Source organism: Mustela lutreola, chromosome 10 (genome assembly GCF_030435805.1).
Source record: "Mustela lutreola isolate mMusLut2 chromosome 10, mMusLut2.pri, whole genome shotgun sequence".
NCBI lineage: Eukaryota > Metazoa > Chordata > Mammalia > Carnivora > Mustelidae > Mustela > Mustela lutreola.
Genome location: NC_081299.1, coordinates 78,282,443 through 78,299,301, shown reverse-complemented (window position 1 = coordinate 78,299,301; position 16,859 = coordinate 78,282,443). Strand labels below are relative to the sequence as shown.

The following is a 16,859-nucleotide window of genomic DNA, read 5'->3' as shown; positions in this document are numbered from 1 at the left end:
AAAAAAAAATTTGAATCATCTTTGATCACTTGAATGTGTCTTTGGTCACATTACCTTAATTGAATCTGAAATACAGCATAAAAAATTAAAAGACAATATTATTTTAAAAAGGCATACTATTTAGCTTTGTGAAATTACGGTAGAGATTAACACCTAAAGGTGTCAGGATGGCTTGGGTCAATGATAACAATGTCCAATGTTTTTTGAGGCCCACTCCCAGGTTCTGTGCTAAAACCCTTTTCACGCATTATCCCACTTAATATTCATAACACTCCTATGAGAGAGCTCCTGTTGCTATCTCTATTTCATAAACAAGAAACTGGGGATTAAAGCTGATATGTGATTTACCAAGGTCACATGCTTGTAGGGATGGCAGTGGGAGTTGAGCTCATGATTTACTGCTTTAAGCAGGCAGTCATTTATATGGTATAATTTGAGGTACATTATAAAGATTTTCACCAAAAACTGTCTCTTCAATCCTATCCCAAATGTCTGAAATTTTATCACTAAAGATTTAATCCTTGGGGGTGGGCTCTTGGGCTGCAAGCCTCTGGGAAACAAGACAGACAGTACATCTGAAAAGTTTGGCTTTTGGAAGAAACAAAATAGTAACACAACACTAGCAATATGGAGAAAGTGGAGGAAAAAGGATCCTAGAAACAGGTGAAGTAGGTAAAAAAGAGGAAAAGAGAAGAACAGTTAAGACACTGAAGACAATGCGCCTGTATCATTTTGGTTATAATCAACCTTGCTATACAAGGGAACAGCAACATTTTAAAAAGTGCTGGGAAGTGCAGAATAAAATTTTAAGATTATATTGCCACTCTTTATGAAATATGCCCCCTCTTTGAAAAGCTGTATGAGACTGCAAAGGTCTAAGGAGGAGCCTATGCTGTCTTCATCTTTGTATCCCTTAATACTGTGCCCATAACATACTGGATACTCAAGAAAATGTGACACATGTTTTCAAACCTGAGAATATATTGATATACAAATCAAGGGCTAATATTTCTGAATATAGAAAACCTCCATTTACATTAAAAATCTGTCTAAGGTAACATATATGGGGGTGGGAATACACACACACACAAAGTAATAAATAACCTGTCTGAGTTTAGGGAAAAGAGAGGTAGAGTCCTAATAAAGGAATCATTGGGTTGTCGTAGCTTTATTGACTTAGGATAGTTAAGAAGTTATTAACCTCTCTGGGCTTCATATTATTTATTTCTAGAGGGTAGAGACTGGTAGTGCAGTGTTCCAGGATTCTATGTAATATTTATAAAAGTTCAAATAGGTTTGGTCCTCATTTTTTGTTTTCTTGATCAAATCTTAGCTCAAAACAAAACAACAACAAAAAAAAGGGGTGCCTGTGTGGCTCAGTGGGTTAAGCCTCTGCCTTTGGCTCAGGTCATGATCTCAGGATCCTGGGATCAAGTCCTGCATCGGGCTCTCTGCTCAACGGGGAGCCTGCTTCCCAATCTGTCTTTCTCTGACTGCTTTTCTGCCTACTTGTGATCTCTGCCTGTCAAATAAATAAATAAAATCTTTTTAAAAAATCCTTTCTCTATTTTTAATACCTAAAACCAGGCAGACTTCTGATTTTAGACTTCTTCTCACCCTTAAAATTGATCCTACTTAATCTACCAAATCCTTGAATCGAACTCTTTTATTTTTTAAAAATTTTATTTATTTATTTGACACAGAGAGAGAGATCACAAGTAGGCAGAGCAGCAGGCAGAGAGATGGGGAAGCAGGCACCCTGCTGAGCAGAAAGCCTGATGCAGGGCTCCACCCCAGGACCCTGATATCATGACCTGAGCCGAAGGCAAGGCTTAACCCACTGAGCCACCCAGGCGCCCTGAATCTATCTCTTTTAAAGCATCATGCTATGGGTGAGATCTATGTAGTATATGCGGTAACCATACTCCTTTAGAAACTTTATATTAACATAGTATAGCATGATGAGGATTCAATGTATACACATATATCTAGGCATTCTCTAACTTACATCTGTGAAGTTTACATATATTTCTTATATACAAATGGCCAGGTGGGAAGATGCCTGCTACCGACAAAAATGAGACCACATGCTAATGAGAAAAATGAGAAAAGAGAGCTATCCTCTAGAGAATTCCCCTTAGACACCCTTTTGGTTCCAGTATGATTCCTTCTGTTTGTTGGTTTTTGTTTAACTTTTTATTGTAGTAAAATTTACACATAATCAAAAGAAGATAGACTAGTATAATGAACCCCCGGTACCCATTGCCCAGCTTTAACAGCAATCAGCTCTTGGCCAATTTTGTTTCATATATTAACTTCCCTTGTATTTTTATTTTTTTTTATTTTAAAACATTTACTCGGATAATAAATTTCCCTTTTATTTTGAAACAAGTCCCAGACATTACCTTAAGTATTCTAGTACCAGCACTCTTCTTTAACCTTTCTCTCTGTCTTATCTCACTATCTTTCTCCCACTTCATCTCATCTCGTAAAACACATCTATTCATTCCATACTTATTGAGCACTTACTATGTACCAAATAATTGCACATAAATTATTTCACTTAATTTCCCCAAGAATTCTGCTAGGTTTTATTAGTCCATTTTAGAGATAGCTAGCTCACAGATGGCAGAGATAACAAACTCGAAATCAAGGCTGCACTGTCTTGGCAGCTGTGCTGGTCGGCAGTGCTGCAATCCCTGCACTTGGCTGAAGAGGCTTCCTCCCACACTCACACACACTTCCCGCCCCTGTTTTTTCCCAGTAGGAAAAAACACCTTAGAAGATAAAGAATGGAGCTAAAAGACCCCCCCAGGAAACCTGTATCCTGTGCTCAGTCTTCTGGCCTCATAGAGACCACACCTTTTCCATTTCACTCCCTCACAAAACCAGTAAAAATCTAGCTAAGGATTAAAAAAAAGAAGAAAAGAAAAGAAAGAAAAAGTGAAGTCAAGATTTTAACTCTTATTGGGCGCCTGGGTGGCTCAGTGGGTTAAGCCGCTGCCTTCGGCTCAGGTCATGATCTCGGAGTCCTGGGATCGAGTCCCGCATCGGGCTCTCTGCTCAGTGGAGAGCCTGCTTCCCTCTCTCTCTCTGCCTGCCTCTCCATCTACTTGTGATTTCTCTCTGTCAAATAAATAAATAAAATCTTTAAAAAAAAAAAAAAAAAGATTTTAACTCTTATTATCCCAAGTCCAGCACCCCTGTCAGTATTCTGCCTTTCTCAGGGAAACAGTATTACAATATTACCCTATTTTCTTCCCACCATGGTTAACAGTATAAACCCCCAGGCCACCTGAATGTCAGGAGGGGAAGAAGAACAATGAGACTGTTCTCTTTTGCTGTTAAGGCAAGAAAAGAGGACAAGCTTGGCTGATAACAGTGAGTAGAAAAGCAGAAAGAAAGGCAGATAAAATAATTCTTGGGAAGCCTAAAAAAACACAAAAAACAAACAACAATAACAACAACAACAAAAAAACCACTGAGGATAACACAGAGGGAATCAGTACATAGAGAAAAATGTCCTAAGAGTATTTTCTTAGAAAAATGTCCTAAGAGTATATGGTACTGTACCATATACCTAAGAATGGTCAGCGGGGAGTCTAAGTGTTCCATGCTTAGCAGAAGAAATTGGCTCAGATTGTAACAAATATACCAAGTCATTTGTGTGTGGGAAGTGGTAAAAAAAAAAAAAAATGACTAAAGTTACCATCTTAACCATTTTTAAGTGGGAAGTACAATAATGTTAACTATATAGACCTTGTGCAACAAATCTCTAGAACTTTCTCGTCTTGTAAAACGGAAATTCTATACCTGCTGAAAAACTGCCCTTTTCCTTATACCTTTAGCCCCTGGCAACCGCTATTCTCCTTCCTGTTTTTCTGAGTTTGACTACTTCATATACTTCATATAAATATAACAAGTAACTTTTAAAAGTAAAACACAACTAACTATACTCTTGGTATGAATTGCCTTTTTCACACCAAAAATGTATTATGTGAATTAAAATCTTAGTATTGAGAAAACTGGGACAACTAAAATCTTCTTTAAGAAGTAGGTTAATTAGAAAATTAGACATTGAATTAGGTCTAGAATTTTAGACAACTACTGATCTGTTGGAATAGCTTCAATATGTTAGTTGCCAAAAAGGTTTTCAAGGAAATAAAAAAGGCAGAATATTTCACTTCCTATGCCAGCTGGATATTAAAAATTCACATCATTTAAACATTTATAGCTTGATTGAAGAAAGACTCAAAATTATTTTCATTAAGAAATGGCTTTAATGAATACATTTAAATAATCACTGAAACAAAATAAAATTTAAATTACTTAGCATCCTTTTTCATTCAGACCCATGAAATTTTAAAAGTTTACCTGAGAACTACTGAATACAGGCTTCTTGCCAAGTCTTCGATCATCACCTTTGTCAAATGCAGCTGTAGAAAGAAACAATTTATTTTTATAGGAAATACTATCATTACCATAAAAGTAGAGGGAAAACAGTACGCTAGCAGAAAAAGGTTATGTTTTAATGGAAGTAACTTAAGAAAGGTTAAAAGCAACCTAGTACACGCAAGGAATTCCATTATATTTTAGAACTTTTTTTTAAAGAACCCCATTTTCAATCTTATTTTCTGGTGTCTATGGATTTTACATAATTAAAATTAATAAGTAAGAAATGTAAAATCTCATGAGGATTCATAAATTTACAAAAAAGCAGAATTTTCTCAAGCTGTGAAATTTTAGAGATAATCGGTTTCATTTAGTTTTCTAAATTCAAAAAATTACAGATTGTGGCAAATGTAATATTTTATAAACCATTAAATATGAGAACCTTCTCATATCCTATCCTAAAAAATGTAAAAATACTTTGCTGAAATTAACTACAAATATTTCCTGCTTTTGCAGAGATATCATGAGGAAGAAGGAAAGAAAAGAGAAAAAAATTAGGTTCTGTTGAAAATAAAACAAGAAACAATCCTCAAACCGTCCTTTTCAGAATTACATAAGAATTCACTTTCTACATCAGGTTTATATAGCAATTATTGGAGAACTCATGTTTTTATTCTCTTCAAATAAGAATTTGAATGACGTCAGGAAAATATAAAGAAATAATGGGATGAGAGCTATAAATACAGTTCAGCTAATATAGTTCTTTTTTTTGAGGGTTATATTTCAAACTATATAAACCATAGTTTGGAAAAATACAATCTCAAAAAACCATTTAATATTTACTAAAACAGCCGATGAAAAATAAATTATATGTAACACTTCCACTGCATCTTCTATTTGTATCCTATAGGATCTATGCTATAACACAAAGCAGGATCCTAGAAATGGCATTATAAGGACTGATTAATAGTGAGCAAATGACTTTGCACAGTCCTATATAAAAAGAAGTTAATATAAGATTTCTCCCAAAGGTGAGTAACTCAATCAGAATGTAAGAAATGCTGTAACAAAGACAATCTAGAATCACTCCTTTATCTGAGGTTTCCCAATGCAGTAACTATCCATAAGTCAGGACTCATTATAATTCAACATACTAAAGATTAGAAAAAAGATATTATTACACTGATGGGATAGATTAAAAAGTTCTTTTTGACAATTAGTACAATTACCAATACATTTTGTTTTACATGTGTGTGTATATATGTATTTGTAATTAGCACTTTATATAATAAAGATAAAAAATATTGTTTAAGGCACAACCTAACTATGAAATCCTCTAAAATGAAGAAAAACAAAGTTTACTACCAATCAGAAGAGAGCTGAATGACACCTACTCATGCAATGCCGATCTTATTTCTTCACATTGAATAGATTTTGTAGTAAAAATTAACCGTCATCCAAAAATCAGTACAGATATATTCACAAGGAAAAAATCTCAAATTCCTGAAGACCTTGATTTTCATTGTTTGATGATTTTGTTCTTTTATTATTTTGTTGGAATTTCTTTGAAAAAGTGCTCCTCAGCTCACATCCAGCTACACAATCATGTTATGTTCATAATGCAAGCCAGAGCAAAGCATATTCTGACTATTCCATTAAAGAATTTAACATATCTATGTACTATCAAGAATATATCACCTATGGCTTTTGTGTTTTATAGTAAAAAATGTTCACTTTCTAAAATATAGTCTCTTAAAATGTTTTTAAAAGTATACTTGCTGAATCTGCAAATATTTTTTTAAGGCACCTGCTTTAACCCAAAAATAGTCATGAAGCCATTTTTAGTTCCACACCCTCAACATTTTTATCTTAATATTTTTGAAATAAACATACATTCTGAGCAATACACATCTTTTGTTTAATGCTAATGTTTTAAATGGTACCTATTAAATGTCAGAGAGCACTGTGCGGCTCCTGAGGGACATTCTGCAATAGCACAAATCGTATCACTGAACCAATCAATTGTGAAATAAAGCCATCTAGTTTAGACAAAACCACAAGAAATGATACATTATGCAAAAGATGGAAAAGCTTTAGGCAAAATATATTTAAAAAGGAAGAGAAAGTATGTTTGGTAATATGTTCTACGTGAATTACATTTTCCTATACTTTTAACCTCTTTATAAAAACGCTTTTAAGCAAATTTGGTTGGAACATTGCTGCTACTATAGAGTAGGATTAAAAACTGATAAATACATATATAAAGGAAATGAGTCATTTTCCAAGAACAGTCAAGCATGATTTATTAAAACTGCCTAAACATACTATCATGAGTTTCAAATAGCAAGCTATTATTGAACAGAAGCAAACAATGTTAATCCTACCACTTATTAGCATCCCCTCAAAAGGTCTCTTATCACAGAGATCATAAAATAAGAATAAAAAATCTCACGGCTAATATACCTGCTTGGATTTTCTGTTGATCATCTGTGCTCATCAGCTTCCAGCTTTCTGTGTGACGAACAGCATAGAAAGACCGAACCAGGAAGATCCACAGCTTATCACGCAGAGCCTGGATCTTGCACGTAAAACCCTGTGTTCAAGCAACAAATCAGCAGCTGGTGAGAGCCACATTGTCATAGCAACCAGTCATTATTCCTTTCCGAATCTACTTACTCCTAAGCTAGATCAATGATGTCATCACTTAGATTTTTAAAATCATCGGGTATATGTTATTTATGAAGGCTTACTCGTCAAAAACAGAATTTTATAGTAAACATGAAGCTAAACCTTATCCTTTCAACAAACATTATTTTAAATCACCAATAGCCTTTACATAAATATCTTCTACAGCCTTTTCAAATCAACTATGACATTACAAGGTCAAATACTCTATATAATAGTAATAAATACGATGAAATTTTTTATCATTCTTGTTGAACAAATAAAAACTGTCAATAATTTGCAATAAGCTTACTAATATTGATTAAGTAGATTTTAAAATAAGTATTATTTTAATTTTGCTTTTTCCTAATCCATCCAATTTTAAATATGATTTTCTGAGGGTAAAAAGGGATTAATAATATAAAATAAAAAAAGATGATTAAAATTATTTAAATTTTTCTATACGTTCTAATTTTAGGAAATTTAATACAGCGACACAGGAGAAATACTAGAGTTATGCTATACCAATTAATATTAAGTACCATACTATGTTTAGAATTAGTGAGTCAAACTGCCAAATTCTGAACTTTTACAGTAAGTCTATTTAGAGGTAAATGGAATTAAAAAATTTTTATTTTATGAAAAATTCCAAATAGACACGAAAGTAGGGATAATAACCAATCTCCATTATCTAGTTTCAATGAACCATGAAACATTTAAGATGTCCATATATTTTAAAATCTTAAAACAATTCAAATATTATATCATTTAAATGAATTTCATCACTAATACCATTTCCTTTGTACTGTCAGAGTTCAGTAACATGTCCAGAGCCATAAGAAGAGAGCAACTATTCTCAGTGGTAATGTTTTCTTCAATTGCTTTTAAAATTTTGTCCAATAGATCAGCTGTGCTGCTCATTGCTTGCGACTACAAAACATAGAAATTTATATTTAATAGGAATACATGTGAAATGTGTAAGAAATGTGAGAGTCTGGCTTAACAACAGACCATTCATCATAACTGCCCATATGAAGTCAACCAGAAAACTTATTTTCTCTGTTAATAATTATTATAATTACATAATTATGATAACAATAACTTATTATAAAAATCCCTTTCCTTTAAAAAAAATATCTGCACACAACACATACACTGTCCCTAGAAGCCAAAATAGTCCTAAAAACAGAACTAGAAATAAATAATCAAAGTTCTTTATTCAATAACTACATTTAGAACAAGTGGGTCCCCAATAAGACCAAGAATTTTGCATTGATCATAACTGTATTACTGACAAAACAGTATCTTTATGACTGGTTTCTAAAATATGGCTTATGCTGATTGAGGGTTACTGCTGGCCAGAGTTACATTATGCCTTGCCAGTGCATTCAAACCCGTCCCCTCCTGCCTTCATTATCTTGTGAGCCAAAAATCCTGTCCATCATTGCTCTAAATCCTATGCAAGCATGCCATCTGCTATGGAATTTATTTAAGTCACACTAATTTAATCAAAGGCAACCTGCGTTTAAAAACTCTTACATAACAGTAATCAGAACACAAAGATGGGGCTAAATATAGGATATAATTTTAGACATAGTACCTGTAAGAGAAGAGCAAAATTTTCACTTTGAATGATCTTGGAGAAGTTTTCTATAATAAAGGCAATACATTCTTCTTGTAGCTGAGATGCCATAGTCAGTGCTACTTCTGTCCACTTCACTCTGGGTAAACTGATGATTAGCCTGTCACTTTCCATCAGAATAAAAGCAGCATTCTTATCATTCTTACAATTTTAAAAAAATTGGAAAAAATGTTAGATTACTATTCATAATATAACTTTCTAAGCAAATAAAATACCTTCGTTTTCTTATGATGTTTTCTGCAAAAACAAAAAAAACAAAAAACAAAATTCCAGGTAGCTAATGTCTTTGTCATTACTTATAATATTTATTTATTCATTCATTCAGAAATATCCAAAAGAGGGGGGCCTGGGTGGCTCAGTAGGTTAAAGCCTCTGCCTTCGGCTCCGGTCATGATCCCAGGGTCCTGGGATCGAGCCCTGCATAGGGCTCTCTGCTCAGCAGGGAGCCTGCTTCCTCCTCTCGCTCGCTCTCTCTGCCTGCCTCTCTGCCTACTTGTGATCTCTGTCTGTCAAATAAATAAATAAAATCTTAAAAAAAAAAAAAAGAAACAAAGAAATATTCAAAAGGGCAAACTTTGAGCTGGGAACAAACCACCTCTAAAAGATCACTAAAACAAACCTGAGAACAGAGGTATAATATAACTACAGAGAAAAACTTGACCTGAGATCTTCACTACTGGATTAGTTTTTGTGCTTATAGATATCATTCATAACTGTACAGCTACACTGACATAACCTTAATTCTTTTCTAACTACAAAATACATGTAGTTTATTATAAATTTAGAAAGGTTAAAAATTACTTATAGTCTCCAGTGATTTTTTTCCCCCTCCTAATTAGGTAAGACTCTTTATATTTTATTCATTTATTGATGATTCATTTTTATGCCACGGGAAAAAAAATATTCATGAATAGTGATCCCTGTGGAAGATAGAATGATAATTTACAAATACCATGTGCTCCAAGGAAAAGGAAAAAAATAGCAACATACATACATTACTGTATCTTGTTCATATTTGATTTCTAGTTCTTAAAACAATGCTTAGTAAATAACTAATGAGTACATATAGTTACCCAATAGATTATAATAGATTGTAAAACATGGCCTCAAATTCTTTGTAGCTCTATCCATCGAGAGGTGGAATTTATTTACTCATCCCTTGAATTTAGACTGGCCTTTTCACCTGCTTACAGAAGTAGTGATACTGTGCAAGTTCCAGAGTCAAGGACTGAAGAAGCCCTGCAGCTTCTTTCTTTATGCTCTTGAAATTCTGGTATCGCAAACCCATGAAGAAGTTGGGTTAAGAAAGACCACACAGAGTGGGAAGGAACTCAGAAGAATCAGTGAAAGAATCACCCACTTAATCCACCAAATTATGAGAAATAATAAACTGTAATTTTAAGTCACTTAGTTTTGTAGTAGTCTGTTACAGAACAATAGCTGATAAATATCTGGAAGCCACAGAATGAAATTCTTAACAAAGGCTGCATGATGTAAACTTTGCACATCCTTTGTATGCTTCAGATCTCAACTCAAACTCTATCTTCCCTGATTTCTAGCCCCATATCAGATTCCTTTTATATATAAACCTGTCCCTTTTCTCTAGAGTACCTGACTCGTTTGTAATTATTTGATCATGAACACAACTCCTTGATTCATATCTGTCTCTCAGTAGGCTTTATGTTTACTGAGCGTGAAACCTTGTCTGTTTTGGCTCACCACTATATCCCCAGGGCCTACTACAGAATTGGGTCATAGCAGACCCTCAAATATTTGTTCATTTTTTTAGCATCACTAGGAGGTGAGAGTCTTTATGTGAATTCCTAAAGTGAATTAAGTTTAATCCTTAAACAGCAAAACATTTTTTATCTTTTTTTTAAAAATTAACGTATCATGTGTTATTTGTTTCAGGGGTACAGGTCTGTGATTCATCAGTCTTTCACAATTCACAGCACTCACTATAGCCATTACCCTTCCCAGTGTCCATCACTCAACCCATTCCTCCCACCCGCCTCGCCTCCCCTCAGTTTGTTTCCTGAGATTAAGAGTCTCTTAATGGTTTGTCTCTCTGGTTTCATTCCATTTCCTTTTTTCCTCTCCTCCCCCATGATTCTCTGACTTGTTTCTCAAATTCCATGTATCAGCGACATCATATGATAAATGTTTTTCTCTGATTTACTTACTTCACTTAGCATAATACCCCCTACTTGAACAACAAAACTTTTAACATTTTACCCACTTACCAATAATTATTTTTTTCCTAAGAATTCTTTTAAAATGTATTATATATTTCCCTTGCTTTATTAGAGTAAAAATATCATACATTGCTATAATTTTTTTATTTTTATTTTTTAGTACCATCACCCTTCCCTCCTCTGGTGATATCCTGAATAACTGTGCTTTTAGGCAATTTGCTCTACCGTAGGCACTGTTCTGGTGGTGAAGCCAAATGCAGGGTATTCAGATAAACTTGGCAGGTAGCTACCAAGTGCTTACTATACATAATGTTATGTGTTATGATAATAATTTAATTTTTTTTCAGTGTTCCAAGGGCAATTTTTTAAAAAATACAGATATAAAGTTTAGTGATAATTTATGTTGGAACCTGTTGGAAAACTAAATATGGACATAAATGATAACATAGGTGGTAAGTGATCTTATTCCAATACTGATCTGAATATGTAACATTCAAGTGTTAGCATTCAAAGAAGGCTGAGAAGAAAATTAATACATTTCTAGACCAAACACAAAAAATTTTAATCCAATAATTAACACATGCTCCAAACTTAACAAAATATAAAGGGCAGTATTAAGAAAAGTCTCCTTCCCTTTCCTGTCTCCAAGCCATGCATTTTCCCTCCTCCCAATCAATATTATTTAATTTCTGTATCTTTCCAGAGTTATTTCATACATACACACACAAGAAATATATGTCATATTGTCTTTATTTTACTCTCATGGAGGAGGCATTAGTATGAATGACACTCTATCCTCACCCTTTATGCTTAGCATACATCTTAAATATTTTTCTTATCTGAATATAAAGAGCCTTGTTATTGTTATAACAGCTGTATAATAGCCCACAGTACAGTAAGTCACTCAACCAACCCTCTACTTATATTTATATTATTTCCATTTTTTTGCTGTTATAATGTTGTAATGAAAGATCTTGTAAATAAAATTATTTTATACATATGGGAACATTTCTATAGGATGAATTCCTAGAAACAGAATTAATGGATCATTACTACTTGTCTTAGCCTGGGTTCTGCCTAACCCCTAAGCCTGAGAAACAGGCTTGTATGCAGATAGTTCATTTTGGGAAATGATCTCAAGAGAATCTGAGGTATTAGGGGAGTGAAACAGGGAAGGAGGGAAAGTCAATGGAAGGATATGTTTTCTAGGTCCTTACAACTCAGTGTGAGCCACACCATCTGAATCACCTGGAGCTCATTAAACACAACAGAATCTCAGGCTCCACCTCTGACTTACTGAATTAGAATCTACATGTAATCAAGATCCTGAAGTGTTTTGTGTATATATTAAAGTTTGACACACACTGATACAGCATTCACTATTATTGGCAACTGGGGCTCAGTCTTGCTGGGGACTGCCCTAGGGACAAAACAGGTAATGTTTGACCACTGGCTCCACCTCCCATTAATCAAGGCTTATTCCCTGGGGTGTTAACATCCTTCTACTTCCAGGTTTGCATAGGTGTCAGAATTACTGAGTTGTAGGTACACTGTGTTGAGTGATAGTGAGGACTTAGGCCAGAAAGTGAGAAATACGTGTGATGTGGCTGAGGGAAAGTGCTGTCGGACTATACGCATATGCAGGTAGATCCTGCAGCAATGGGCTAGAGTTATTACACAGGCCAAGAGGATATGAGGTGGGGCACCAGAAGTATCCTAACCATTGCCAATATATATTCAATGGAGAACTGTTTTCCAAACTGTAGATTTCTCTCCTGGCAACCTAGAGAAATATTTTTAATGGCTTACAGTCAGCATTAGAAAACAAAACAAAAAAGAAAGAAAAGTGAAAAATAGGAAATATCAGTACATCATGTAATAATGGTAAGTATTCTTTTGTGAAACTTGTTTCAGTTTTGTATGTGTGAGTATACTGGGTTACAGAGTAAAAAGAAATTCTACTCTCAGTCACAGTCAAAAAAGTTTGAAAAACAGCAAAAGTTGTGCTAATTTTTATTCTAAAAGTCAGAAAATGGTTTGATACTGTAATTTCCATGTACATTTCTCTTAAATGAAGTTGATTTATTCACCAAATTAAGAAGTGTTTATATTTTATTTGTGAACTAATTCTGTACTATTTTTTAAAATCCTCTGTATTAGGAAAATTAGAATAAGTAGTATGATATGAACTGTCATTTGTCTTTCAGTTTGCTTATCGTCATTTTTACTACACAGAAATTTTGCATCTTTATGTAATCAGAATTTTTTAAGGCTTCTGAATTTTATATCCCCACTCCCCTGCCTAGGTTATAATTCTCCTAGGGTTTACTGTAGTATTTTAATGGCTTTTTCCCCCACATTCGAACCTTTGATCTATTTGGAATATATCCCTGGCATACTAGGATGTGAGGTATAGATTCAACTTAAAATTTTCTAGCTAGCTTCCTCATTGTCTTAATACCATATATTAAACAAACAAAAAAATGACTCATCTTATTTCCCAATTCTTATGATACTGTGTTAAATAGGTCTTTAGCTATCCTTTAGCCTTAGGACTAACTGCATAATATACACAACTTTGATTTACCCTAGTGACCATACCCATACCTACTTTTGTTTTAATTTTCCCCAATTTAAAAACTTTTCATAATTTGCTTTTTAAGGGGTTTAAACAAAATATTTTGACAAAGAAAAATTCAATCTTATTGTGAGATAGTTCAAGTAATTACACATTATAAAATCATAACTTTTCTAACACCTTTCTCTCATATACCCATGCCTCCTCCCTGCTTTCCCTTCTTCCCCAAAACAGTGGTTGTACATGGGAGAAGGGAGCAGTCACATCTTAGTGAACTGCCCTCACATTAATAAAAAACAAACAAAACCCTCCAAATATAGTTCAATGCAGCATTTTCTTATCTCCCTTGGTATATGACAGTGTAGGGCATGTCACCAATGGAGGTGACTGATGTAAGTCACCTATGGAGTAAAGCACCCATCATGGCACCTGCAACTGACCTGAATTAGAACTAAAGAAGACTAACTGCAGAAAAATGAAATTGGACCATTCCCTTACACCACACACAAAAATAGACTCAAAATGGATGAAGGACCTCAATGTACGAAAGGAATCCATCAAAATCCTTGAGGAGAACACGGGCAGCAACCTCTTCGACCTCTGCCGCAGCAACATCTTCCTAGGAACAACGCAAAAGGCAAGGGAAGCAAGGGAAAAAATGAACTACTGGGATTTCATCAAGATCAAAAGCTTTGCACAGCAAAGGAAACAGTTAACAAAATCAAAAGACAACTGACAGAATGGGAGAAGATATTTGCAAACAACATATCGGATAAAGGACTAGTGTCCAGAATCTATAAAGAACTTAGCAAACTCAACACCCAAAAAATAAATAATCCAATCAAGAAATGGGCAGAGGACATGAACAGACATTTCTGCAAAGAAGACATCCAGATGGCGAACAGACACATGAAAAAGTGCTCCATATCACTCGGCATCAGGGAAATACAAATCAAAACCACAATGAGATATCACCTCACACCAGTCAGAATGGCTAAAATCAACAAGTCAGGAAATGACAGATGCTGGCGAGGATGCGGAGAAAGGGGAACCCTCCTACACTGTTGGTGGGAATGCAAGCTGGTGCAGCCACTCTGGAAAACAGCATGGAGGTTCCTCAAAATGTTGAAAATAGAACTGCCCTATGACCCAGCAATTGCACTATTGGGTATTTACCCTAAAGATACAAATGTAGTGATCCAAAGGGGCACATGCACCCGAATGTTTATAGCAGCAATGTCCACAATAGCCAAACTATGGAAAGAACCTAGATGTCCATCAACAGATGAATGGATCAAGAAGATGTGGTATATATACACAATGGAATACTATGCAGCCATCAAAAGAAATGAAATCTTGCCATTTGCAACAACGTGGATGGAACTAGAGCGTATCATGCTTAGCGAAATAAGTCAAGCAGAGAAAGACAACTATCATATGATCTCCCTGATATGAGGAAGTGGTGATACAACATGGAGGCTTAAGTGGGTAGAAGAAGAATAAATGAAACAAGATGGGATTGGGAGGGAGACAAACCATAAGTGACTCTTAATCTCACAAAACAAACTGAGGGTTGCCGGGGGCAGGGGGTTTGGGAGAAGGGGGTGGGATTATGGACATTGGGGAGGGTATGTGATTTGGTGAGTGCTGTGAAGTGTGTAAACCTGGTGATTCACAGACCTGTACCCCTGGGGATAAAAATATATGTTTATCAAAAATAAAAAATTAAAAAAAAAAAAAAGAAGACTAACAAGACCGCCTGCTCTTTCACTTTTTGGATAACTTATTTTAAATTTTAATTTGAAAAAAATTAATAGTATTAAATATGAGTATAGTTGACACACATTACTTTCACGTGTACAACATACTGATTCAACTTCTCTATACGTTATAGTTTGCTCACCAAAAGTGTAGCTCCCATCTGTCACCAAGCAATGCTAATACAGTACGACAGATTATTCTCTCTATGTGATTACTTGTTCCATAACTGGAAGGTTGTATCTACCTTTTACCCATTTTGTCCATCCTCCCACCCCTTCCTTCTGGCAACCCCATTTTGTTTGTATTTATAGGTCTGGTTCTGCTTTTTGTTTTTTTCATTTGGTTTTTTAGTTTCAAAATATAAGTGTAATTATATGGTGTTTTTTTTCCCTCAGTCTGACTTATTTCACTTAGCATAATACCCTCTGGGTCCATTCATGTTGTCACAAATGGTAGGATCTCGTCCCTTTTTATGGCTGCATAATATTCCTCTGTGTGTATTTGTGTATGTGTATGTATATCTTCTCTATCAGTGGACACTTAGATTGCTTCCATATCTTGGCTATTGTATATAATGTAGCAATAAACAGTGAGGTGCATTTATCTTTTTGAACCAGTTTTCTCATTTTCTTTGGGTAAATATCCACTAGTGCAGTTACTGGGCCACATGGTATTTCTATTTTTAATTTGTTGAAGAAACTTCATACCGTCTTCCACAGAGCTTGTACCAGTTTGCATTCCCACCAATAGTTTATGAGGGCTCCCTTTTCTCCATATCCTCACCAACACTTGTTATTTCTTATCTTTTTGATAACTAGTCATTCTGCCTGGTGTGAAATGATATCTCATTATGGTTTTGATTTGCATTTCCCTGATGATTAGTGATGCTAAGCATCTTTTCATGTATGTTGGCCATCTGTATATCTGCTTTGGAAAAATGTCTATTCAGCTCTTCTGCCCATTTTTTAATTGGACTGTTTGGTTTTTGGTGTTGAGCTGTGTAAGTTCTTCATATATTATGGATATTAATCTCTTATTGGCTATATCATCTGCAAATATCTTCTCCCATTTGGTAGGTTGCTTTTTATTTGTTGATGCTTTCCTTCACTGTGCAAAACCTTTTTATTTTGATGTAGTCCCAATAATTTATTTTTGTGTTTGTTTTCCTTGCCTGAGGAGACCTATCTAGAAAAATGTTGCCATGACCATGTCAGACATACTACTGCCTCTAAGATTTTTATGGTTTCAGGTTCCATATTCAGGTCCTTAATCCATCTTGAGTTTGTTTTTGTATATAGTGTTAGAAAATGGTCCAGTTTCATTCTTTTGCATGTAGTTGTCCAGTTTTCTCAGGACTATTTTAAATACCCTATTTTTAAAATCAAAAACTAAGAATATTTTATTTACATAATAAAATATGAAGGGGGCACCTGGGTGGCTCAGTGGTTTAAGCCTCTGCCTTCGGCCCAGGTCATGATTTCAGGGTCCTGGGATCAAGCCCTGCATTGGGCTCTCTGCTCAGTGGGGAGCCTGCTTCTCCCTCTCTCTCTGCCTGCCTCTCTGCCTACTTGTGATCTCTCCCTCTCTGTCAAATAAATAAATAATATCTTGGAAAAATATATGAAGA

General features: G+C 34.8%; 1 protein-coding gene across 4 annotated transcripts in view; it reads right to left on the bottom strand.

Annotated features, from left to right (window-relative positions):
• The window catches only part of BTBD8 (BTB domain containing 8), a 107,505-nt gene that overhangs the window by 8,071 nt on the left and 82,575 nt on the right, over positions 1-16,859 (bottom strand). For 3 of the 4 annotated variants that reach the window (XM_059136322.1, XM_059136323.1, XM_059136324.1), the window contains 4 exons: positions 8,657-8,839; positions 7,849-7,986; positions 6,856-6,985; positions 4,375-4,436 (listed from right to left, as the gene is read on the bottom strand). In XM_059136322.1, coding sequence (XP_058992305.1) covers positions 4,375-4,436; positions 6,856-6,985; positions 7,849-7,986; positions 8,657-8,839 — 513 coding nt within the window. The remainder of the gene's footprint in view (positions 1-4,374; positions 4,437-6,855; positions 6,986-7,848; positions 7,987-8,656; positions 8,840-16,859) is intronic. The other variant, XM_059136325.1, reaches the window with a different exon arrangement.